The sequence below is a fragment of the Chiloscyllium punctatum genome, chromosome 10 (assembly GCF_047496795.1).
Source record: "Chiloscyllium punctatum isolate Juve2018m chromosome 10, sChiPun1.3, whole genome shotgun sequence".
Taxonomy (NCBI): domain Eukaryota; kingdom Metazoa; phylum Chordata; class Chondrichthyes; order Orectolobiformes; family Hemiscylliidae; genus Chiloscyllium; species Chiloscyllium punctatum.
In genome coordinates, this window is record NC_092748.1 from 12,866,495 (window position 1) to 12,892,585 (window position 26,091).

Sequence of the window (26,091 nt, forward strand, 5' to 3'; positions counted from 1 at the left end):
TTCAGTACTGATTATTATTCCCTTTATTTAAAAAAGAAAGGGATCATTTGACAACTGGTAACAGATGTAGAAAAGTGATTTTATTTCCTGAAGTAATGGAGACAGACCGAAAGCTAGGCACCCTGGGCTTTAAAATGCACAGAAGTGTATTAAGACAAGAGAAAGCAGTCGATAAAAAAACACTGCAAAGCGAAGGCAGGATCCAAAAAAGGAGCACTCCGGATTTCCTGATGAAGGGCTCCGACCCAAAACGCCGACTCTCCTGCTCCTCGGATGCTGTCTGACCTGCTGCGCTTTTCCAGCAACACACTCTCGACTCTGATCTCCAGCATCTGCGGACCTCACTTTTTCCCACTCCCAATAACAGACAATGTGCAGATATGTATGAAAGAATGAGCCTTCTGTGGAAAGGCCGGATTCGGAACGCACTGAATATGCCCTGTATAGATAATACAGTCTGTGCCTGGGGTGCTGATGCAGAAGGTGTAGCTAGCATGATACCTCACAAGCAAGTTACCCAGCTAAGTGATGGCGAAGTGGTAGCCCAGAAGACATCATCACAAAAGCCGTTCTAAAAAGAAAGACGCCTGAGATGATGGAATAGAGTTACCTGCAATACAAGATAGCTGCCAAGGAGGGGGCAGATTTTTGCTGAAAACATAAGGATACACTATGACTTAAATTTCTCTATGTAATCATCTTCTGAGATAGGGTGGTGTCTTGTGTTAGTATTTTGACTTTGATAAATCTACAGGGTGTAATGTTAATTGTAGCTTGAATCTTGAACAGAATGTAGTTTTGAATCTTGCTGAAAAGACAGAGTTGCTGGAGCTTTTTCTTTTGTACTCGTCAGGGCAAAAGTAGGAATGTATAAATTTAAAAACTTATTACAACAATTTATAGAATAGCGGTACTAATTGGCTAAGATGCTGACTTTAGCCAAGGCATGGCAATGCAGAAAATAATGTAACAGGCTTCCTAAGCTTGCAGGTGATCCATAAAATGCACAAGGCTTGAATGTATTTCATGTTTAAACAGGTAGAAAAGCAACTTTGTTACCAACTATTCCACTTAGTTATTTTACTTACGAATGCTACGCTAAATGCTTAAGGAAAGCATTATGTTATCTTCAACTGCTTAAGATATACTTGAGACATTAAAATTACATGCATTCACCAATTACTTTGTTTGGCAACTAACTTCTTAATGGAATAAATACCTGGCTGTGGAAAATGCTCTTGTATCATTCAACTGTTGACTTTAATGGGGAGGATGGAGGCTTCCGTCATCTGTATGTTTCTGAAAAGATTGGCAGAGCAAGTGATAAATAATTGTGAAGTTAGTCACAGCCATGGTACAATAGCAGACTTGCAAATACCAACATTTGTCAATTGTGACTATTTAGCACTCTTGCCTTTGAACAGGTTGATCATGCTGGCTGGCTAGCTCAGCAGCATGGTGCTGACACCAAGGTTGCAGATTCAATCACCTCACTGGAAATATTGTTGGCTTCCATGCCAGACTTTAATTATAAAGTCTGCTCTCGTGGTGCAGTCCTTGTATCCCTACCTCTGGACCAGGAGCCCCAGGTTCATGTCCTCTAGAGGTGTGTAATAAGACCTCTGAACAGGTTGGTTAGAAAATATATCAATACTGAAAATCAAGTCCAACTCCAGAGAATAAAGTACAAAAATTAACATATGATACTCCCATAATTAGGAAATCTTTTACTGTCCAAGTTGCCATCTTTTAGCTGTGATATTTAATGGAAGTCCTGTCTGCCCTCTCAGTGGGTGCGAAAGATTACATGATACAACTCGAAAAGTGGGAGTTCTCAGAGTGGCTTGGCAGTGGACTGATTTGCCTGCTCCTCAGATGTTGCCTGACTTGCTGTGCTTTTCCAGCACCATTCTAATCTAAACTCTGATCTCCAGCATCTGCAGTGCGCACTTTCGCCTAATGGATTGAAAGGTCTGTTGCTATGCTGTTTGACTCTCGGTACTTATAGCTCAATCAACATGCCAAAAACATTATCTATCATGTTGTTTGCAACTGCTTCCTACATTCAAACTAACTGCAAGGGTTTCTAATGCAACATATCAAAAGTACTTCATTGGTTATAAAATGTTTTGAGGTATCCTGAGGTTCTAAAAGGCATTAAATAAATGCAACTCATTGTGGAATAGCAGCCGGATCTATTTATACAATTGGACCTTTGAGATAGTAATAATTTTAGATAATTCTCTGATTAAAAGTAGTATAGTGAACTCCTAGCACACTGACAAATGATCACAAACAAAGAGATTGCAGTCCAAATCATTCAATCACACCAGAATACAATAAGTTTATTAGGTCATCTCTACCAGGAAAAAAATGGTTACCACAAAAAAAAATCATTTTTAATAAACCAACTGTGCTGTTCTTCTTAGGGAATGGACTAAATATATATGAGTGTAAAATTAAAATGTTTAAAAAAGTTCCTTTATCTCTCACCAAAACAAACAAAATTGACTGAAATTAGATGCTTTTGTTTTAAAAGTCAGGATCTTAAGCACTTGTCAACAAACACAACCAGCATCATGACATGTCTCAGACATACAGCTGAGGAGAGGCTGTTTGGCCCATTGAGATTATGCTGACCTATCTATACTAATCCCACTTTCCAGCACTTGGTTCATAAACGTGAAAGTTATGACATTTCAAGTGCTCATCCTTGTCCTTTTTAAAAGGTTGAGGCTATCACTGCTCCTACCCTCCCAGACAACGCATTCCAAATTCCCTCCAGTGTCTGGACGGAAAAGACTTTCCTCAAATACACTCTCAAACCACTGCCTTTCACTTGAAAATCATGCCCCTCATTACCGACTCTTCATCTAAGGGTAACAGCTACTTCCTATCCAACCTGTCCATGTCCTTATATACCTCCATCAGGTCCCCTTTCAAACTCTGCTTCAAGAAAACGATTTGGACGTACCTAACTTCTTCATTGCTAAAAAAAGGATTATTCTGCTTTCACGCATCAATCACCCACAGCCAGTCATGAGTTTAGCAACACATTCCACAAGTTGTTTTATTGCATTTTATACAAGTTATATATTGTGCTTACAGTAATACATTTATACAAGAAAAAGAAGTGGTCCACAGCAAGATACAAACTTCAGCATTACTTGTGTTGATCCTGAAATAAGTTTCCTTTTTAAAGTGCAACTTTCCATAAGTTATCACATTAAATCATAGCAAAATTTTAAGGCACTTTCATTTGCAGAATAAAATGAGCAAAGCTTAAATTTACTTTGCAATTTAACAGTTTTGAAATATAAAACATACTCGACAATTAGGTTTACGTATCTCCAACAGAAGGGGCCCATTGGACATAAAGTTAACAACTGAAATATGTTATATTGAATCATTCCAGTAAATAGGCCTTCATTGAGTATCAGTGTTAAATATAAATTCCTTCAGGCTTGTGTGAAGGATTTGTCCCTTTATCTACAACTTTATGGCATACACAGAACTTAAAAGTTGTAAATGCAAGATATTCAAGACAAAGTCAGATTGCTCCTAAGTTGAAAACAGTCTTGTAAACAAATAAAACATTTGTGTGTTTTATCTGCTTGTTAAAATTTGTTTCCTTTCACTACATATCACCAGGTGCATGACAAATAAAATTATATTTGGCAGTAAAATGTAGACTACATCCTACTCACAAGAACCTCTGTGACACCCTGTTTATTTGGTCCGTCTTAAGCATGTATGCCCTATATATCACAAGCTATTATCTAGTACTCTTTATCTATTATGATAGTTGTTATAGCTTAACCCTGTCACAAATACTTAGCAACACAGTGTTGCTGCATATTAAAGTTGTTCAAATGCCTTTGATGTTTTACTGATATTCGAGAATACTCTAAATGTTAGATTGTTTCCTAATGATCGAAGATTACAGTACTTATTCCTATACTGACTACACTTGGAAAATGAGACAAGTAAGCATTTTGAGATACATGGCGGTTGTGGAAGGTGCTATTGATGAAAGCTTTCAGCTCTGTCATAGATGTGTCTGTTTGATTGGAGGTAGGGATGTAAATATCTTTGAGGGTGACCACCCTCAAGGTGGTCTGTCCTGGACTGTGGACGTGATGGTGTTGGAGCAGCAGCAATGGTGGGTGAACAGGCTTTCTCATTTCAAGATTTCTGATTTTTTTGTTTTTCCAGTTTGCTGGTTGAAAGGAAAAAAATATTTATTGTGCAGAACCAACTGTCCTGTGACAGTGTCATGGCTTATCTACTTTCTACCACAACTGGTAAATTTGAAGAGGCCTCGGGGCAACGAGCCAGCTCATATTCATTAAGATTTTGTGACAGAAATGAAGTAAAAGAAAGTTTAAAACACCTTGCAGCAGCATAAATATAAAGGTCAGATGCACGCAACTGTTTGGGGAAGTGATGACCCCATCATGAGGAGGATAGACAAGGGACGGAACACCTGCTGGACAGGTGGGGGGGGATGAGTCTAGGAGTACTGAGTGGGACAGGAAAGATGACATTCACCCCTTCACTGCTCCCGAAGCACTGCAGCCAACATAACATCTCAAAAGTCCACAAAGTGTGTACAGGAGAGCAACAGTGTGTGTAGAGAGTGAGGGAGTGAAACTGTGCATGCTTGTGCAAAAAAAGAGGGAGTGAGAGTGTTGTGTGGGAAAGGGCATGAATGAATGCATGAAAGCACGTGCAGGAGAGTGTGTGTGTGCACAGAAGGGAATGTGCACATATAAGCATGTGTAGATGGGAGTGAGTGGGAATACATGCTTGAGGTAGAGTTTATGTTTCTCTTCAGCTCTGTTTCTTAATCAGAGTGGCAAAAAGAATTTTATTAGTTACCTCTGCTGCCTAATACTTTCCAATGGCCAATTTTGTTATTTATTCAGTTATTAAAATTATTAATGCATTGCTTTAGACATTTTCTTCAAATGTCACATTTACTGCTATGCCAAATCTTATCTGTCTGAAATTTGCTGACCAGCCCTCCTGAATAAAACAAAAAATTGAAACATGGCTCTCCAGTTGGACAGCAATGCTCTTAAATATAATCGGGGAACATATTTTAATGAGAGTAAGATAAACAAACTTTTATACTATAATATACTGCCTGGTTGCATTAGTTCATGTACAACATGCACATGAGCTTGACCAGAAACTTGCATTGTATATTCTTTTTCAAAAATTAGTCCAATTTTGACTGCAATCTGAACCAAAGTGGAATGTGCACTCCATGGTACTTACAAGAACTACCACCAACACTGTTTAACAGCAAGAAGACTCACATTTAATATGGATATCAGCAGATATGTTTTCACTCAGAGGGTCACTGGACTGTAGATTTGTCTTCAGAAAGCTCTAGACTCTGGTCACTGAATTTACTTGAATCTGACAGAAATACATTTTTGATAGACATCGCAGTCAAGGTTCTGAGGGGATGCAGATGGGAGGATGGAATAGACACAATAATCAGATCAGCCACGATCTTACTAAGTGGCAGAGTAGGCTTCAAATATTAATGGCCTACTCTAGCTGAGTGTTTATCTGAGATGCTAAATATTCTTTACTGGACAGAGAATAAGATTATATTTGAGACCATTAAGTTTTTTGTTAGCAATATGTTTAAAAACGTCAATAGTAACCTCAAAAATGATAGAAAAACATCTATTCTCTGAAAGAAATTCAGCATTTAACTAGGATACCAAGATACTTGGAAGACCCTGATTTCACAAAAAGAGAAAATAAAAAATATTTTAGAAGTACTATACTAAAGGTGAACCCATCTGCAAACTTCAAAAAGGAAATGACTGAACTATTTATCGGTAAGACAGTTCAGTTATACATAAAGTAAAACAATCAGGAACTAATTTTACTTTGGTAAAATATAAAATGCGAATAATTCCTGCTCCTTTGACAACTGATAGTGGAAGGGCTATTTTACTGGTGTTAAACAACAGAGACACTTCAGGCCACACTTAAAGTTAGCCCCATTAGGTCATGATTACACACCCATTAGTTCAAACTTCAACCATTTAAACTGAACAGGTTACATATAGGTTTATGCAATTTAACCCCAATTTTCTCTCTTAGCCCTTGATCTTTCTGGTGATTCTGCATTGAACTAGTTCTAAAGCCAATTTTATATCTTTCCTGAGGTTATGACAAATGTCCAAATCTCAAAAGTACAGCAGATGAGACTTCAAGTTTTATCCAAGTGAAGCCTCACTTTTGAATTCCAACCCTTGTGAAAAAGATTAACATTCCATTAGTACTCTTTTACCTTCCAATTAATTTTTAGTTATGTGAAAATGGACACCGAAATTCCCTTCCTCCTCCACACGTAATATGCCCAATTCCAAAAATATTCTGGTGACTTTCTCAAACCCAATGTGAATGGCCTCACTTCCTCAACTAAATTCTTGTCTGCCTTATGGTTATTTGCAACTTCCTTTTCACCCTCATCTGTACAACATATCTTGCTAATCAGGTGTAGCATCAGTATAGGTCCTGCAAACAAAACCCTTCCCACCCCCAATCAAACAATCTAGTCATTACTACGAATCAGCTGGGTTGAACTGGTTAAATACCTTATTTTTAAATAAAATACTTTGCTCATGAAGATGGGTTCCACTGGAAAAATCAGCTAGTGGTATTAACCTGAAAAAAAAAATCCGCATTAATTTCAGGTTTGTGTTTGAACCCAAAACCAAATTTCAGGACCAATTGAAATTCTCATCCTTCCACACAATATCCAATAATAGCCAGGTTTTACAGTAATTTACATCTCACATCAAGAACAGATTGAAGGCACTGTGTACACTCTTGTTAAACAATGCAAAATATAGTGTAAACACAATGCACACATCTTTAAAGTTTGGGTCCCATTTCAAACAACAGAAGCACACTGTACTAACACTTTGTAAACCTCTTCTTCCACTAAACTAGGAGAAAAGGTCCTCACCTAAGCAAATAGATGAGAATGCTTCAGTGTAACCTTCATTTGCACTCCTCTCTCTCAACTTCTGCTCAGTGTTTTTCTTGCTGTGCTTAGTGCCCATCTCAGCCTAATACTAAATCCCAATAAAATTAGAAACCCCACCGGAAACTTCAAATCCAAATCTGTATTTAATCGTCTAGGGCATACAGAGCTCACTAAAGCATCAAGTCAGCATGCTCTCTAACACATTCAGCCCTAACTTTACCGTTAAACCTGTAAAGAAAATACAAAGATAAGTTCAAAAATATATTTATGCACTTGTACATGCAGCCAGTTTCAAGGAAATAATCTAACATTGAACTAGAAAATAAATCCAATCTGACTGAAGGATCAATTTGGATTAAGCTGTGTAAATGTATAGTCTATTTACAGAAGTGAAGAAGATCAAGAACATTTTGTACAATGTACAAAGTTACATACATGGGTAGTAATGACAAATACCCAATTTGATACAAGATAATTTTCCACACTTTCAGTCACCTTAACGGACTTAAGTTGTCTCCAATTCAAGCCCATTTTGCTTTTTTCATATATATGAACAGGGAGAAAAGTTGGAAGATAACAAGAAAATTCAAAATTCCCAGCCACCATCTAGCTCTTGTAAGGGACTGACTGAATCATCCACCTGCGACTGTGGCACTTCTTTGGCAGGAGAACCAGACAGTGGCACTGCTGGTTGAAGCAAACTAATCAGTGTCTTCCTGGTCTGTTTCTTAACCTGTAGAAAGAAAGAGAGAGAGACAGACAGAGAAAAAGTGGGAAAATTAAAGCCAATTACAGTGAGACACTCTGCAAAGGTTTGGGCTTTCAAAATGACAAAAGCAAGTCACCAATGCAAGAGATAAAGTTCTCTAGATTCAAACTTTCGCACTAAGTAAAACATTTGTCAGCATTTTCCAACGAGTGGAGGAGGAGGTTTGTACAATTACAACATGTTAAAGGTACCTAGATGGGTACATGAAGAGGAAGGGTCGAGAGACAGATGTGCCAAATGCTGGCAAATGAGACTAGATTAATTTAGGATATCTGGTCGGCATGGATGAACTGAACCAAAGGGTCTGTTTCCATGCTGTACATCTGACTCTCTCTAGCCCTTCAGCTTTATGAAAGAACATTTCTGTGAGGAGATTCCAATCATTGCTCTTTTGGAAGTGTGCAACCATGCTTCCATTTTGATACCTCCTTTGTAAGGCAGAGATGTCAGTAGAAAGCAAACCACTCTCCATTTTTACTGCAGTCAGCCACAATATTTTTACACTTAAAGGTCCAGACAACCACTTTGACAGTTGCTATCAAACACAAAGTAAATCAGTTAAGTATGATGTTAGGGTGCTAGCTTGAGATTCAGCAGTGTTTAGGTGAAGTCGGATGAGACAGAGGGGTTCTGGTGTGACAGCAAGGGTTGTGGTTGGAAGCGGGGGGTGGGGGGGGTGGTTTTGGGTTGTGTTGGGTCCAGTGATGAAGAGGTGCAGTGGCAGGGGATCCATGTCTGAATGGTTCTGGCAACAAGGATTTCAAGTCAGATCTGGTCTGATAGCAATGAGGGGGCAAGTTGGCTTGAGTGAAGCAGGTGGGGAAGTAGGTCCAGAATGGTCCAGTACAACGGCAGAGGTGATTGGGGCTGTGCTTGTATCAGATCTGATGGCAGTTTGGTTGCAGACCAGAAAAAAAAACAGGAGACCATGCTGGGTTAAGTGGTGTCTATTAAGGGCCAGAGTGGCAAAATGGTGGAGGATCAGGATCTGAAGGAACATAAGGGAGCTGAGGGAGTTCTAGATGGGGGATAACAGAGCTAAGTATGGGACCAGTTGATTAATTTCTCAAGGTTAGTTCTAATTTCATTAGAACTCTCCAAGTTCTTCAATTTAAATGGAGACTTTGAGGGTTCCACACAAAGGAATTGCCCAATGCAATCTTCAATATCCTAGGCAATTCCTTCAAAGTCTGCTAAGATGGGAATTCGGCTTGCACTACTTTGATCTATACTGGAATAACAACAGTCTGGCCAGTAGTAAATACAAGCCAATAAGTGGTGTAGAGCAAAAAGAGTGCTTGCAATAATGAATATTGAATTGTACATCTGCTTCTGAACGACAGTAGTTGAATTCAACACAATTTATTGATATTCATAAGCCACACTCACTGGCCCTCTCTTTATAAATTGTGTTTTATTCACCACATGCATTCTTTATTATAAATTAACTAAATTATGACAAATACCTAGAAAAACATTTATTTTGCCACAGATGGATTAGCCATGGTAAATATGCGGTTACTCTCATAGTATGGATGGGGTTGGGGGAGCAGTGGAGGAGCTGGGTGTGGGAAGAATGCTCTTCCAGGGGTTAGTGTAGACTTGATGGGCTGAATGACCTCTTTCCACCTTGTAGAAATTCTATGATTATCTTTTAGTACTTGGGGATGTAGATCAGTTCCAGGGAATTTATGTATTAAATCTCATTAACTTGTCTATTCATTTGCTAATATTGATATGCTGCAGATCCTCATTTTCCCTATTTGCTTAATCCAATGGTACGTTTGAGAAATTTCTTGTCTTTTTAACATTCTTTGTCATTTCTAAAAGCCACATTACAGATTCTCCCAATTCCCCTTGTAATGGACCCACGGGACTTTACTAATCATTTTAGATACCTATAGAAGTTTTTCAAGTCTATTTTTATTTCTCAATAGTTTAGTCTTGTCAGTTTTCCCTTTTCTTGATACTCTGTCTTCCTTTGTAGAATTCTAGAATGTTTTCGAATCCTTGGGTGGGCCATTTCTTTTGGCAATTACATCGGCTCTTTTGATCTACTAAAGTCCCCTACTTTCCTCTAATATATTTTTCATTAGATTTCTGCATATGTTTGCATGCGATATGTTCTTCAAATGACAATAGTTTCCTATCTACTTTGTAGCTTTTTTTTTAATTTGCTGGTCCACCATTGTCCATTTGCACCCCCTTAGCGGCTACATTCATGGTCTCTTTTGTCCAGATTTAAAATTAGATTAGATTCCCTATAGTGTGGACAACAAGTCCACACTGACCCTCTGAACAGTAATCCACCCAGACCCATTACCATCTGACTGATGCACCTAACACTATGGGCAATTTAACATGGCCAATTCACTTGACCTGCATATTTTTGGACTGTGGGAGGAAACCGGAGCACCCGGAGGAAACCCACGCAGACACGGGGAGAATGTGCAAACTCCACACAGACAGTTGCCAGAGGCTGGAATTGAACCTGGGACCCTGGTGCTGTGAGGCAGCAGTGCTATCCACTGAGCCACCATGCTGACCCTCATTTCTTTCAAATATCACAAGGATGTTGTGAAACTTGAAAGGGTTCAGAGAAGAATTACAAGTTGCCAAGGTTGTAAGGTTGAGTTTTACGGAGAGGCTCATATATGCTGGGGCTATTTTCCCTGGAGTGTTGGAGGCTGAAAGGTGATTGCAGATGTTTACTAAGTCTTCAGGGGCAAGGATAGGATAAAATAGACAAGGTCTTTTCCCTGGCGTGGGGGGAGGAAGAAAGAGTCCAGAACTAGAGAGCATAGGTTTGAGGAGAGAGGGGAAAGATATAAAAGGGACCTAAGGGGCAACTTTTTCACTTGGAGGCTGGTTCGTGTATTGATTAAGCTGCCAGAGGAAATGGTGAGGCTGGTACAATTACAGCATTTACAAGGCATCTGGATGGGTACATGAATAGGAAGGGTTTAGAGGGATTTGGGCCAAGTGCTGGCATATGGGACTAGATTAAGTTAGGATACTGATCGGCATGGTTGAGTTGGACAGTTCCATGCTGTACATCTCTATGATTCTATGACTCGATTCCAAAAACTGTTATATACTGGAAATCTCAGAGCTGTCTTAACCCAGTTATATTCATCCCTCTTTCCTCTCTTTCAGGATTCAAACCACCTCCCCTGTCTCCTTTCAACATTTTTTCAGTCCAGAATAAAGCCAGAGTCAATACTCACCTGTCTAAAAAAGGGGTGGGTCAACAACATACTTGCTGATGGCCTGGAATAGATGAGATGGTTATTATTCATTGAATACAAAATAAGATTATCATATTAGTCATTGCAAAAAACAATACACAACAGCCAAATATGTTAAATGATGAACATACAAAATCAGAACAGAAGGAAGACTGCATGATCTCACTGAGACTTCTTCATTATTTAATATGATCTAGATTCATTTTAGCAAGAGAAATTAACCACGATTAGGCAGACAGTTAGATATTTACAATGCAAACCGCTGTAGTGCCACCGATTCCTCTGGAAAGTTGCTGACAGATGGTTTAATTTACTTTACTTGAATTCAAGGGACCAGTTGCACTTGTCAGTAGGATTTCGTGCAACTGATTCTAGAAACACAAGTGCAATTTTCTTTTCAATTACATGATATGTTTAAATCTATGACAGTCATGGCTTTATGTGTTTGAAATCTTCAAAATCAACCCTTCACGTAACAGCAAATAGAGGCAAGAAACCTACTGCAGGCAAAGAATATAGGCAGATGACACCTAGCTAAAACACATCAAATGTGTATGGAAGAGAAATATTGAAACGGATTTAACCTAAATCAAAAGTTAATATACACACCGATTTCCAGGCTCTCTCTGTAGACAGAGCTCCACAAAGCTGTGAAAGGCTGAGGAGAATGTTTTCTTCATTGAACTCTGAGATCCTTCCTTTGCGCTTGTCCTTAGCCTGCTGCAGGGTGCAACACTCTCCCCAATTCCAGAATCCACTCCGCAGCGATAATTCTTCATCATTACATCCTCTGGAGGAAAACTCAGGTCCACTAGACACAATGAGCCCTTCAGTTTCTGAAGGAGCATCTGTGAGGAATGAAATGGAAAGTTGAAAGTATTTTTCTTCTCTCTCTTTTCTCTACATCCATTGGTCAGGCCCCATCATATGTAACATAAAAGTACAATGCTCTACATTAAAACTTAATTGGTTACCTGTGTGGGCAGCATATTTTGAAAGGGAACTTTGCCTCTAGCTAACTCACACGCTGTGATCCCAAGGCTGTAGATGTCAGACTTTGCATCATATCCATGCAAGTCCTAATATGGAAGAGAAGACAAGTGTATGACACTCAAAAAGGAGCATTACTTTGTATGCTGCAATTCATTCGAAGTGTAGATATTGAAAAGCAATTTATCATAAACCATAATCCAGTGAAAACATAGGCTCCTGTCTGAAATAACTTCAGAGGCTGGCATTCCATCATCAAATCATCCTGTGTTTATATGTCAAGAGACCCTGACACTGACCCAACTCCCTCAGAGCCAGCTCTCAGGGTGGACAGAATCTCTGGCACTCCCTGTTTATATCTGTCAGCAGGGGCTTCCTGACTGGACCAGATTAACAGCCCCAATCAGGGAACTCATTCTATGAGGTCCACCTGACTGACCTCATTACTATCACTACACTGTCTGCACTGAATCAGTCTCCTTTGACTTTGTTAGACATAGGAGAAAGTGAGGACTGCAGATGCTGGAGATCAGAACTGAAAAATGTGTTGTTGGAAAAGCGCAGCAGGTCAGGCAGCATCCAAGGAGCAGGAGGATCGACGTTTCAGGCATAAGCTGAAGGCCTTATGCCCGAAACGTCGATTCTCCTGCTCCTTGGATGCTGCCTGACCTGCTGTGCTTTTCCAGCAACACATTTTTCAGCTTTGTTAGACATAGTTGGGCTCACGTTCTGCTGAACTGTTTTTATCCTAATTGACTTGTTTTGATTTTATTATTGTCACATGCATGGAGATAAAGTGAAAAATATTGTTTTGCATGCTATCCAGGCAAATCATACCTTAAGTATATCATGGTAATAGAACAGAATGCAAAAGATAGGGTTACAGTAACAGAGAAGGTGCAGAGAGAAATCAACTTTAATATTTGAGGGAGCGAAGGTTCATAGCTCCTTGAAAGTGGAGTCGCAGATAGATAGGATAGTGACAAAGGTGTTTAGTATGCTTTCCTTTATTGGTCAGAGTACTGAGTACAGGAGTTGGGAGTTCATATTGCAGTTGTACAGGACATTGGTTAGGGCACTGCTGGAATCTTGCGTGCAATTCTGGTCTCCTTCCTATCTGAAAGATGTTGTGAAACTTGAAAGGGTTCAGAAAAGATTTACAAGGATGTTGCCACGGTTGGAGGATTTGAGATTTAGGGAGAGGTTGAATAGGCTAGGGCTGTTTTCCCTGGAGCTGAGGGATGACTTTTTAGAGCTTTATAAAATCATGAGGGGCATGGTTAGGATAAATAGGCAAAGTCTTTTCCCTGGGGTCGGGGAGTCCAGAACTAGAGGGCATAGGTTTAGAGTGAGAGGGGAAAGATATAAAAGAGACTTAACTGGCAACATTTTCACGCAGAGGGTGGTACGTGTATGGAATGAGCTGCCAGAGGAAGTGGTGGAGGCTAGTTAAATTGCAACATTTAAAAGGCATCTAGATAGGTATATGAATAGGAAAGGTTTGAAGGAATATAAGCCAGGTGCTGTCAGGTGGGACTAGATTGGGTTGGGATACCTGGTCGGCATGGACGAGTTGGACCAAAGGGTCTGTTTCTATGCTATGTATCTCTATGACTATATAGGTCCATTCAGGTGTCTGATAACAACAGGGAAGAAGCTGTTCTTGAATCTGTTGGTATGTGTCCACAAAAATGTTAGTAGGCAAGAGACAAAAATTAGACCATATCCATGCCAAATGTCTTTTTTTTTCAAATTGACCTCTTTGGACATGTGATGGCAAAGCTCTGGGACAGGTGGAACCTGAACGTGGGCCTTCTGGCTTGGAGGTAGAGACCATCACTGTGCACAAGAGCCCCAAAATACCAAATTTCTATGCTTTCCCCACCACCCCCCCCCAAGTCAATACTCAAAGCTCAGTACACTACACTCACTGAAGAAACTAAAAAAAAACCACAGAATCTTTTCATGGGGCATTACTCTCTTAGCGAGTACCTAGAGTTTTAAACTTTCTGGGTAATTCAAGATGGAGGACAGGAAAAATTTCTGCTCCTTTTTTTTGAGATATTTTAGGTGCTGGAGGTGATTTCCTCAAATTCCAGGAGCAGCAATTACTGTTTGAAATGCTATTGCATTGTTTTGGAAATTTGGGGAAAAAAAAAGTCAAAACAACAGCAGTTTTAAAAAAGGAGAAGAACAGACAAAGGAAGCACGTGGTGAGGACAGTGCAGGAGAGAGAGAGAGAGAGAATAAAAAACCTGCACAGTTAATGCCTTTGCTGTTTTTGAATTCATGTATCGCTGGACATCGGAGTGCGTATGGGGAAATTAACAAACAGTGAAATTCACAACTAATCTTAGAGGAACCTGTTTGGGCCAAGTTCACAACACAGAATCAGATAAGTTCATCGTTGTTTTAACTGTATCCAATAGAAAGGCTGCAGTAGTGAGTAGAGTGGGTTCTTTCTTAAATATATGTTTTTGGATATAAGTCTCTTGATTAAACTTAAAATATAAGCCATAACTATTAATTTAACCTGGGACAGTGTTTTGTAAAGGAATAAGACAATGTTATTTTCTGGGTCTGTAGATTGTGAAGGAGTGAAAATGGCCTTTGCAGTGACATGTACTACTTGTCAGATGTGGGAGTTTAAAGAGAGTTTAAGAGTTCCTGCGGATTATATCTGCCATAAATGCTGCTGGATGCGAATCTGATCAGATCGAATGGGTCGGTTGGAGAGACAGTTAGAAGCGATGAGGAATTTGCAACAGCAACAGTATGTGATGGATGGCAGTTATAGGAAGGAAGGGGGGGGAAGTCTCAGATACAGTCATAGAGATGGGTTAACTCCAGGAAGGGTAAAAGAGGTAGGCATGTAGGGCAGGAGTCTTTTGTGGAAATACCCATTTCAAACAGCTAGGCTGTTTTGGAAAATGTAGGGGGTGAGGGATTCTCAGAGGAACGTAGCCCGAACTGCCAAGTTTCTGGCATTGAGACTGGCTCTAATACAACGAGGGGTACGTCGGCTTCCAAGAGATCAGTTGTGTTAGGGGATTCTATAGTCCGAGGTAAAGACAGATGTTTCTGTGGCCAGCAGAGAAAAAGCAGAATGGTGTGTTGTTTCCCTGGTGCCAGGATCAAGGATGTCTCAGAGAGGGTGCAGAATGTTCTCACGGAGGAGAGGGGCCAGCAGGAGGTCATTGTCCACATTGGAACCAATGATATAGGAAGGGAAAAGGTTGAGATTCTGAAGGGAGATTAGAAAGAGTTAGGCAGAAATTTAAAAAGGAGGTTCTCAAGGTTATTAATATCTGGATTACTCCCAGTGCTACGAGCTAGTGAGGGCAGGAATAGGAGGATGAATGCAGATGAATGCATGGCTGAGGAGCTGGTGTATGGGAGAAGGATTCACATTTTTGGATCATTGGAATCTCTTTTGGGGTAGAAGTGACCTGTACAAGGAGGACGGATTGCACCTAAATTGGAAGGGGACTAATATACTGGCAGGGAAATTTGCTAGAACTGCTCGGGAGGATTTAAACTAGTTAAGATGGGGGGGGGGGGGGGCGCCCAGTGGGGAAAGAGATTAATCTGAGACTGGTACAGTTGAGAACAGAAGTGAGTCAAACAGTCAGGGCAGGCAGGGACAAGGTAGGACTAATAAATTAAACTGCATTTATTTCAATGCAAGGAGCCTAACAGGGAAGACAGATTAACTCAGTGCATGGTTAGGAACATGGGACTGAGATATAGCAATCACAGAAACATGGCTCAGGGATGGGCAGGACTGGCAGCTTAATGTTCCAGGATACAAATGCTATAGGAAGGACAGAAAGGGAGGCAAGAGAGGAGGGGGAGTGACATTTTTAATAAGGGATAGCATTATAGCTGTGCTGAGGGAGGATATTCCTGGAAATACATCCAGGGAAGATATTTGAGTGGAACTGAGAAATAAGAAAGGGATAATGACCTTATTGGGATTGAATTATAGATCCCCTAATAGTCAGAGGGAAATTGAAAAACAAACTTGTGAGGAGATCTCAGACATCTGTAAGAATAGGAGGGTGGTATGGTAACTTTCCAAACATAGACTGGGTCTACCATAATGTTAAGGGTTTAGATGGAGAGAAATTTAAGTGTGTACAAGAAAATTTTCTGATTCTGACTGTGAATGTACCTACTGGAGAAGGTGCAAAGCTTGACCTACTCTTGGGAAATAGGGCATGGCAGGTGACTGAGGAGTCAGTGAGGGATAACTTTGGGGCCAGTGACCATAATTGTATTAGTTTTAAAATAGTGATGGAAAAGGATAGACCAGATCTAAAAGTTAAAGTTCTAGATTGGAGGAAGGCAATTAGGCAAGAACTTTCAAAAGCTGATTGGGGGCAGATGTTCGCGGGTAAAGGGACGGCTGGAAAATGGGAAACATTCAGAAATGAGATAACGAGAATCCAGAGACAGTATATTCCTGTTAGGGTGAAAGGAAAGGCTGGTAGGTGTAGGGAATGCTGGATGACTAAAGAAATTGAGTGTTTGGTTTAGAAAAAGAAGGAAGCAAATGTCATGTATAGACAGGATAGATTGTGTGAATCCTTAGAAGAGTATAAAGGAAGTAGGAGTATACTTAAGAGGGAAATCAGGAGGGCAAAAAGGGGACGTGAGATAGCTTTGGCAAATAGAATTAAGGAGAATCCAAAGGGTTAAGGACAAAAGGGTAACCTTTGTGTGGAGCTGCAGAAAATGGGGGAGATACTAAATGAATATTTTGCACCAGTATTTACTGTGGAAAAGGATATGGAAGATATAGACTGTAGGGAAATAGATGGTGACATCTTGCAAAATGTCCAGATTACAGGGGAGGAAATGCTGGATGCCTTGAGATGGTTAAAGGTGGCTAAATCCTTAGGACCTGATCAGGTGTACCCGAGAACTCTGTGGGAAGATAGAGAAGTGAATCCGAAGGGACAGGATGTACATGTATGTGGAAAGGCAAGGACTGATTAGGGATAGTCAACATGGCTTTGTTCATGGGAAATCATGTCTCACAAATTTGATTGAGTTATTTGAAGAAGTAACAAAGAGGATTGATGAGGGCAGAGCAGTAGATGTGATCTATATGGACTTCAGTAAGGCGTTCGACAAGGTTCCCCATGGGAGACTGATTAGCAAGGTTGGATCTCATGGAATACGGGGAGAACTAGCCGTTTGGATACAGAACTGGCTCAAAGGTAGAAGACAGAGGGTGGTGGAGGAGGGTTGTTTTTTAGACTGGAGGCCTGTGACCAGTGGAGTGCCACAATGATCAGTGGTGAGTCCTCTACTTTTTGTCATTTACACAAATGATCTGGATGCGAGCATAAGAGGTACAGTTAGTAAGTTTGCAGATGACACCAAATTTGGAGGTGTAGTGGACAGCGAAGAGGGTTACCTCAGATTACAACAGGATCTTGATCAGATGGGTCAATGGGCTCAGAAGTTTAATTCAGATAAATGCGAGGTGCTGCATTTTGGGAAAGCAAATCTTAGTAGGACCTATACACTTAACGGTAAGGTCCTAGGGAGTGTTGCTGAACAAAGAGACCAGCGCCTTGAAAGTGGAGCCGCAGGTAGATAGGGTAGTGAAGAAGGCGTTTGGTATGCTTTCCTTTATTGGTCAGAGTATTAAGTACAGGAGTTGGGAGGTCATGTTGCAGCTGTACAGGACATTGGTTAGGCCACTGTTGGAATATTGCGTGCAATTCTGGTCTCCTTCCTATCGGAAAGATGTTGTGAAACTTGAAAGGGTTCAGAAAAGATTTACAAGGATGTTGCCAGGGTTGGAGGATTTGAGCTATTGGGAGAGGCTGAACAGGCTGGGGCTGTTTTCCCTGGAGCGTCGGAGGCTGAGGGGTGACCTTATAGAGGTTTACAAAATTATGAGGGGCATGGATAGGTTAAATAGGCAAAGTCTTTTCCCTGGGGTCAGGGAATCCAGAACTAGAGGGCATAGGTTTAGGGTGAGAGGAGAAAGATATAAAAGAGACCTAAGGGGCAACATTTTCACGCAGAGGGTGGTATGTGTATGGAATGAGCTGCCAGAGGAAGTGATGGAGGCTGGTACAATTGCAACACTTAAGAGGCATTTGGATGGGTATATGAATAGGAAGGGTTTGGAGGGATATGGGCCGGGTGCTGGCAGGTGCAACTAGATTGGGTTGGGATATCTGGTCGGCATGGATGGGTTGGACTGAAGGGTCTGTTTCCATGCTGTAAATCTCTATTACTCTATGACATAATACACCTTACAATAATAGTAATTTTAAAAGGTCACAACACTGTCAAGTATTTTACAGGTCTGGATAATGGGACCCACTCAAAGCCCTTCCTCCTGTTCCACTTACAGAAGAAAAACACAAAGCCAGCCAATATCAAATTCTGCAGCTCAGTGAAATGTTATTTCTTAACAAAATAAATTTGGTGTACCTATATTGGATTGCTCAAAATCCATAGCAACAGGCAGAGAATTCTGCTTAAGTATACTTGTGAAAATAATCTGTATTATCTCAGCTTTTATTTCCATTAAGGGGTGATATAACTGAATTTTCACTAAAGAATCTGTTTGGGTAGAGGCAGAGACCTACTCTAATGTAGGAACAAAGAAGGGATAACACCTTAAAATTAATGTGAAGCTATTCAAGAATGATACATATTTCACACAATGTATGAAGTGATTGCAAACACTTTGATGAATTTCTTGGTCACGAAAAGCACTATATAAATTCAAGCCCTACCTATTTATATAAAACTCAAACATGCAAAACAAGCTAAATTTATAGGTTAACACATTATCACTGACATGGATAGAGGACTGACTGGCTAACAGGAAATAAACAGTATAAAATTAGCTGGCTAATAGGATGCAAAGAGTAGGCATAAATGGCTTGTTTGCCTGAGTGGTGTGCCATAGGGATTGGATTTGGGGAATTAACTTATAAATTACATAAGTGACTTGGATGAAGGGACTGAAGGTATGGTAGGTAAATGTGCTGACGACACAAATGTAAGTAGGAAAGTAAGTTGTGAAGAGGATATAAGGATGACACAAAAACAAATAAAAGGTAGATTAAGTGAATGGGGAAAAGATCTAGTAAATTGGAGCATAATATGGATAAATGTGAAATTATCCATTCCTGAAGAATGAAAAGGAAGCATATTATCTAAATTACATAAACTTGCAGAGGTCCAAGGTGCAGAGGGATCTGGGTGTCCTGGTGCGTAAACTACAAAAGGATAGAATGCACGTAGAGCAAGTAATTAGAAAAGCTGAATAAATTTTAGTGGTTATTCTAAGAGTTATGAAATGCAAACATGAGGAGGTTTTGCTTGTTATACAAGGAATTAGTGACACCACATCTGGAGTACCGGGTAGAGTATGATTTTCCCTATTTAAAGGAAGAATGTAAATGTATTGGAAGCAATGGAAAGATTGTTGGAGTTTAGAATAGTTAACAGATGACTCAAGATGTGTTGCATGAAAATCCAGATTAGGCATTACTGTTTAAAACAAAAAAAGGAATTGTCCACTTAAGACAAAGATGACACAACAATTCTTTTTGCAGAAGGTTGAATGTCTGTGGAACACTTTTCCTCAGAAGACAGTGGACGCAGAGGCCTTGGATATTTTTAAGGCAGAGATAGATAGGCTTTTGATCACAAAGGACTTGGAATATCATGGCTAAGTGAGAACGAGGATTAATCAGATCAACCATGACATTGTTGAATAGTGGAGCAAATTCAGGCAATTCCTGCTCGTAACTCGTCAGCTCATATGTAATTCTCCCACAAATAGTTGTTAATGTCACAATAATTGGAAACGTGAAAACTGGACTTGATAAAATTTCACTAAATTTTAGGAAGTAAAATGGAAATAAGGGACATAGACAGGCTCAGAATGATTTCACAATGGAGAGGTCTTGGCTCCTGGCTGCAGAGCTGGAGACAGACCCACATTTGCTCTCTTTGTTGAGGGCCAACACATTAACAGCTAATCAGGTAATTAACGGTCACTAGCAAGGCAGGATATCCTGTTTGTTGAGAGCTCCAGCTTGAGGCATAGGATTGTGAAATAGCTCAGATGAAAGGTAAATAAGGGCAAGAAGGATTTTGCATGTTTGGGTTGTAAGGGAGATCATAGAATTATAGAATCTGATGGAAGTAGGCTATTTGGTCCGTTGAGTCTACTTGGGCCTTCCGAAGAGCACTCCACCCAGACTCACCCCCCTAACCTCCCCCTGTAACCCTATATTTCCCATAGCTAATCCATCCAGCTGCACAGCACCAGACACTACGGGCAACTTAGCATGGCCAATCCATTTAATCTGCACATCCGTGGTTTGTGGGAGAAAACCAGTGCACTCAGAGGAAACCACGCAGTCACGGGGAGAACGTGCCTACTCCACATGGTCACTCACCCAAGGCTGGAATCAAACCCATGCCCGTTGACACCATGAGGCAGCAGTGCTAACCACTCAGCCATCATGCCACTCCAAATAGATTGGTGCAGAGATCAGCAGCAACAGTCGGGGACTGGATAGTGGCTCTCGTTCCCAATGTCAAGTCCTTCAATCAGCCAGTTATGCACTTTTAATGAGGCACCTCCCACCTCACTCTACCAACCCACCCCCTCCCCTTATCAACACCCACCTCCTCCACTGCATAAGCAACAGCCACAGATTTGCTTGTTATCTGCCCTGGTATTGATGGCCTATCAGTGGCAGAAGGATGACTCCCTTAATTGAGCATTAATTGCCCACTTATGGGCTTCAATTTGGTCCAGGGCAGCAAGGCAGTCCAATGGTGTAATCAGGGTAGAGATGGGAAGGCGGTGGATTCCCTACCCATCACTATCCACCCAATTGGATGCCTTCTCCGCCTCCAAATTGGCCTTGGAGGAAGGGCATAAAATACTGCCCAGAGTAAAGATACAGAAATCAGCCATGAACTAATTGAAGAGTGGGACAGGCTGGAGGGGATTGCATATCTTCTTCGTTTTCTTTTATTTGTGAATACAATTATTCCAAGGAAGTTAAAAAATATTGTTTCTATTACATCACACTGTTAAGTCTATTCGAAACCCAGCATCCAGATCAACAATTGCAGACATTGCATTCTAAATGGTGCAGTTATACCATTTGCAAAATACAGTGCTCAGTTAGATAAATCAATTATTCTGTATCCTTCATACAAAGTTAAGTGAGTAGTCAAGATAGTAAGTTGTGATTACACGCAAGCAGACAACTAAGCAGAAAATGTACCTGCTGGAGAATCTCAGGGCTCAGCCATGGTAAAACAGAAGCACTGAACTCTGGGAAGTCGTACACAACCTTTAACCTTTGTCCATCTGTGATCATATTGCAGAGACCATGCAGACCAGTGAGATAAATATGACCCTCCCTAGATATTAGCATGTGGTTGGGTCTAACACATCTGTTGAAGAGAAAACAACATTTTTGGAACCTGATGAGCTTAGCTTGACTGCATCTGAAAGTATTTTCTTAAGAAACACAGGAACACAGAAAATGGGAGCAAGAATAAGGCATTCGACCCTTCAAGTCTGGTCTGCCATTCATGGCTGATCATCCTACTTGGAACTCTATTTCAGTTTTTCCCACTTATCCTTTGATCCCTTTAACCCTATAGTGATTATAGTGTAGAATAAATGTAATACAACTCTCATAATGCCTATCAAAATTCACAGATTGGTCCATATCAGTTCTGTCTCTTGCACTTCTCAACAGAATTCAAGCCTGCACCGCACTATCCTCGAAGTTTTACACCAGCAGACTGCTTCAACTGTAACCAAAGGGAAACTATACAAACTCAGTCAGTCAATGTGAAGGATGTTTTTTGGGATTTTTAAGAAGTCTTTTGTGGGTTATGAGCACCCCAAACAAGGCCAGCATTTGTTACTGCCCCCTAATTGCCATCAAGATTATAATGATCTGCCTTGGATGTCATGTAGTATAGATATACCTGCAGTGCTGTTAGGTATGGAATGCCAAGATTTTGAATCAGTGATCATGAAGGAATAACAATGCATTCCCAAATCAGGATAGCTATAGGAGAATGATGGTGCAGGGTAGATCTTTCCTTGTACCTTTTGCCTTTACCCTTCTAGGGAGAGAGCTCTTGGGTTTGGAAAGTGTTGAAGGAGCCTTGGTGAGTTGCTGCAGTGCATAATGTTGCTGGTACATACTGCTGCCATTGTGCATCTGTGGTGAAGGGAGTGAATGTTTAAATTGGTGGATGGAATGCCAATCAAGTGATCTGCTTTGTCCTGCTGGGTAACTTGACAACTCCAAGCCTTGGACCTGCTCTTAGAGTCATATAGCATGGAAACAGGCCCTTGAGTTCAACTCGTTCATGCCAACCAGGTTTCCTAAATTGAACTAGCCCCATTTGCCTGCATTTGGCCCATATCCCTAAACCTTTCCTATTCATATACCTGTCAAAATGTCTTAAATGTTGTAATTCTACCTGCCTCTACCATTTCCTCTGGAACCTCATTCTATACATGCACCACCCTCTGTGTGAAGAAGTTGTCCCTTATGTCCCTTTGCCCTCTAGTTTTGGATTCTCCTACCATGAGGAAAAGATCTTGGCTATTCACCTTATCTAATCTGCTCAATTTTATAATCCTCTAAGGTTACCTCTCAGCTTCCTATGCTCCAGGGTAAAAGGTCCCAGCCTATCCAGGCTCTCCTTACAACTCAAATGACGGAATCAGTATAGACAGACAGGTTAGATCTGACTTATTGCACAGCAATGGAAACAAATATTAAACAACTATGCTATAATATAGTACATGCAGTTTGCATTTTCATATCAGGCAATTGTTCAAACCAGGAAGACAAGTGTTATCAATGCACCGTTACAAAAATATGTAAATGTATACTAATAGACACATGCTATTTTTGATCCTGGGAAAGCAGCAATGCTTAAACTGCTTGAGAAAAAGCATTGGTTTAAATGGGATAAATTCAGATTTCATTAGCTCCTGACCCAAACTGAACATTCTCCATGATCTTATTGCTCTTATTTCTGTGACCTCCCCCCCGAGTCTCTCAATCCTCCAAGATCTTTGTGCTCCTTCAGTCAGGTACCTTGCATGTGCCTGATGTTCAGCACTCCACCATCAGCAGATGTGCCTTCAACTAACTCCCAAGCTTTCAAATCCACTGTTTAAATCTGTGCCTTTTTGAGTGCTCTTTAAAGTGCTCCTAAAAACCTCTCTTTGACCAATCTCTTAGTCACCTGTATTAGCATGATCTTAGATGCCTTGGTGTCAAATTCTGTTTGCAAGCTACTTTAAGGTATTTTACTATGTAAAGGATGTTAAATAAGTGCAAATTGTCATCGATTGAGCAAGGTTAAGGCCTCTCACCACATCTCTGCGAACTATTACATACTATTTGTCTATTGCATCACTTACCAGCAGCTTTTCTTGGTAATTTTAGTCTAAAAATCTTTATAATGGACAACTACAAGAACACATGATAGGGCAATTTGCATATCTGTCTCTAAAGAGTAGAAGTAACATCATAGAGATGTACAGCACGGAAACAGACTCATCCATGCCGACCAGCTATCCCAACCCAATCTAGTCCCACCTGCCAGCATCCAGCCCATATCCCTCCAAACCTTCCTATTTGTGTACCCATCCAGATGCCTTTTAAATGTTGCAAATGTACTAGCCTCCACCAGCTCCTCTGGCAGCTATTCCACACACCACTCTTTCTCCTCTCACCCTAAACCTATGCCCTGTGGCTCTATTTACCCTGATCATTTTATAAACCTCCATAAGGTCACCCCTCAGCCTCCGATGCTCCAGGAGAAACAGCCCTAACCCATTCAGCCTCTCCCTATAGCTCAAATCCTCTAACCATGGCAACATTCTTGTAAATCTTCTCTGAACCCTTTCAGGTTTCACAATATGCTTCCGATAAGAAGGAGACCAGAATTGCACGCAATATTCAACAGTGGCCTAACTAATATCCTGTACAGCCGCAACATGACCTCCCAACTCCTGTACTCAATACTCTGACCAATACAGAAAACCATACCAAATGCCTTCTTCGCTATCCTATCTACCTGCGACTCCACTTTCAAGGCACTGTGAACCTGCACTCCAAGGTCTCTTTCTTCAGCAACACTCCCTAGAACCTTACCGTTCAGTGTATAAGTCCAGTCCTGATTTGCCTTTCCAAAATGCAGCACCTCACATTTATCTGAATTAAACTCCATCGACCACTTCTCAGCCCACTGGCCCAACTAATCAAGATCCCACTGTAATCTCAAGTAACCTTCTTCCCTGTCCACTACACCTCCAATTTTGGTATCATCTGCAAACTTACTAACTGTACCTCTTATGCTCGCATCCAAATTATTTATGTAAATGACAAAAAGCAGTGAAGCCAGCACCGATCCTTGTGGCACTCCACTGGTCACAGGCCTCCAGTCTGAAAAACAACCCTCCACCACCACCCTCTGTCTTCTACCTTTGAGCCAGTTCTGTATCCAAACGGCTAGTTCTCCCTGTATTCCATGAGATCTAACCTTGCTAATCAGAATCCCATGGGGAACCTTGTCGAACGCCTTACTGAAGTCCATACAGATCATATCTACAGCTCTGCCCTCATCAATCCTCTTTGTTACTTCTTCGAAAAACTCAATCAAGTTAGTGAGACATGATTTCCCACGCACAAAACCATGTTGACTATCCCTAAATTGCCCATGGCGTTAGGTGCATTATTCAGAGGGGAATGGGTGGGTTACTCTTCAGAGGGTCAGTGTGGACTTGTTGGGCCGAAGGCCCTGTTTCCACACTGTAGGGAATCTAATCTATTCTATTCTAATCTAATCAGTCTATGCCTTGCCAAATATATGTACATCCTGTTCCTCAGGATTCCCTCCAACAACTTGCCCGCCACTGATGTCAAGTTCACCGGTCTATTGCTCCCTGGCTTGTCCTTACCATCCTTCTTAAACAGTGGCACCATGTTAGCCAACCTCCAGTCCTCTGGCACCTCACCGGTGACTTTCAATGAGACAAATATCTCAGCAAAAGGCCCAGTAATTACTTCCCTAGCTTCCCACAGAGTTCTAGGGTACACCTGATCAGGTCCTGGGGATTTATTCATTTTTATGCGTTTCAAGATATCCAGCACTTCCTCCTCTGTAACATGGACATTTTTCAAAATGTTGCCATCTATTTCCCTACATTCTGTATCTTCCATGACCTTTTCCACATTAAATACTGATGCAAAATATTCATTTAGTATCTCTCCATCTCCTGTGGCTCCATGCAAAGGCTGCCTTGCTGATTTTTGAGGGGCCCTATTCTCTCCCTAGTTACCTTTTTGTCCTTAATGTATTTGTAAAAACCCTTTGGATTCTCCTTAATTCAATTTGCCAAAGCTATCTCATGTCCCCTTTTTGCCCTCCTGATTTCCCTCTTAAGTATACTCCTACTGCCTTTATACTCTTCTAAGGATTCACTCAATCTGTCCTGTCTATACATGACATATGCTTCCTTCTCTTTCTTAACCAAACCCTCAATTTCTTTAGTCATCCAGCATTCCCTACACTTACCAGCCTTTCCTTTCACCCTAATAGGAATATACTGTCTCTGGATTCTCGTTATCTCATTTCTGAAAGTTTCCCATTTTCCAGCCGTCCCTTTACCTGCGAACATCTGCCCCCAATCAGCTTTTGAAAGTTCTTGCCTAATTGCCTTCCTCCAATCTAGAACTTTAACTTTTAGATCTGGTCTATCCTTTTCCATCACTATTTTAAAACTAATACAATTATGGTCACTGGCCCCAAAGTTATCCCTCACTGACTCCTCAGTCACCTGCCATGCCCTATTTCCCAAGAGTAGGTCAAGCTTTGCACCTTCTCCAGTAGGTACATTCACAGTCAGAATCAGAAAATTTTCTTGTACACACTTAAATTTCTCTCCATCTAAACCCTTAACATTATGGTAGTCACATTCTATGTCTGGAAAGTTAAAATCCCTTACCATAACC

At 40.7% G+C, this 26,091-nt stretch overlaps 1 protein-coding gene across 4 annotated transcripts in view; it reads right to left on the minus strand.

Annotated features, from left to right (window-relative positions):
* Window positions 1–3,040: 3,040 nt before the first annotated feature.
* Window positions 3,041–26,091, minus strand: part of stradb (STE20 related adaptor beta) — a 56,072-nt gene continuing 33,021 nt past the window's right edge. For all 4 annotated transcript variants that reach the window (XM_072578540.1, XM_072578539.1, XM_072578538.1 and 1 more), the window contains 5 exons: window positions 21,319–21,490; window positions 12,013–12,117; window positions 11,648–11,886; window positions 11,018–11,060; window positions 3,041–7,754 (listed from right to left, as the gene is read on the minus strand). In XM_072578540.1, coding sequence (XP_072434641.1) covers window positions 7,608–7,754; window positions 11,018–11,060; window positions 11,648–11,886; window positions 12,013–12,117; window positions 21,319–21,490 — 706 coding nt within the window. In that variant the 3' untranslated portion in view covers window positions 3,041–7,607. The remainder of the gene's footprint in view (window positions 7,755–11,017; window positions 11,061–11,647; window positions 11,887–12,012; window positions 12,118–21,318; window positions 21,491–26,091) is intronic.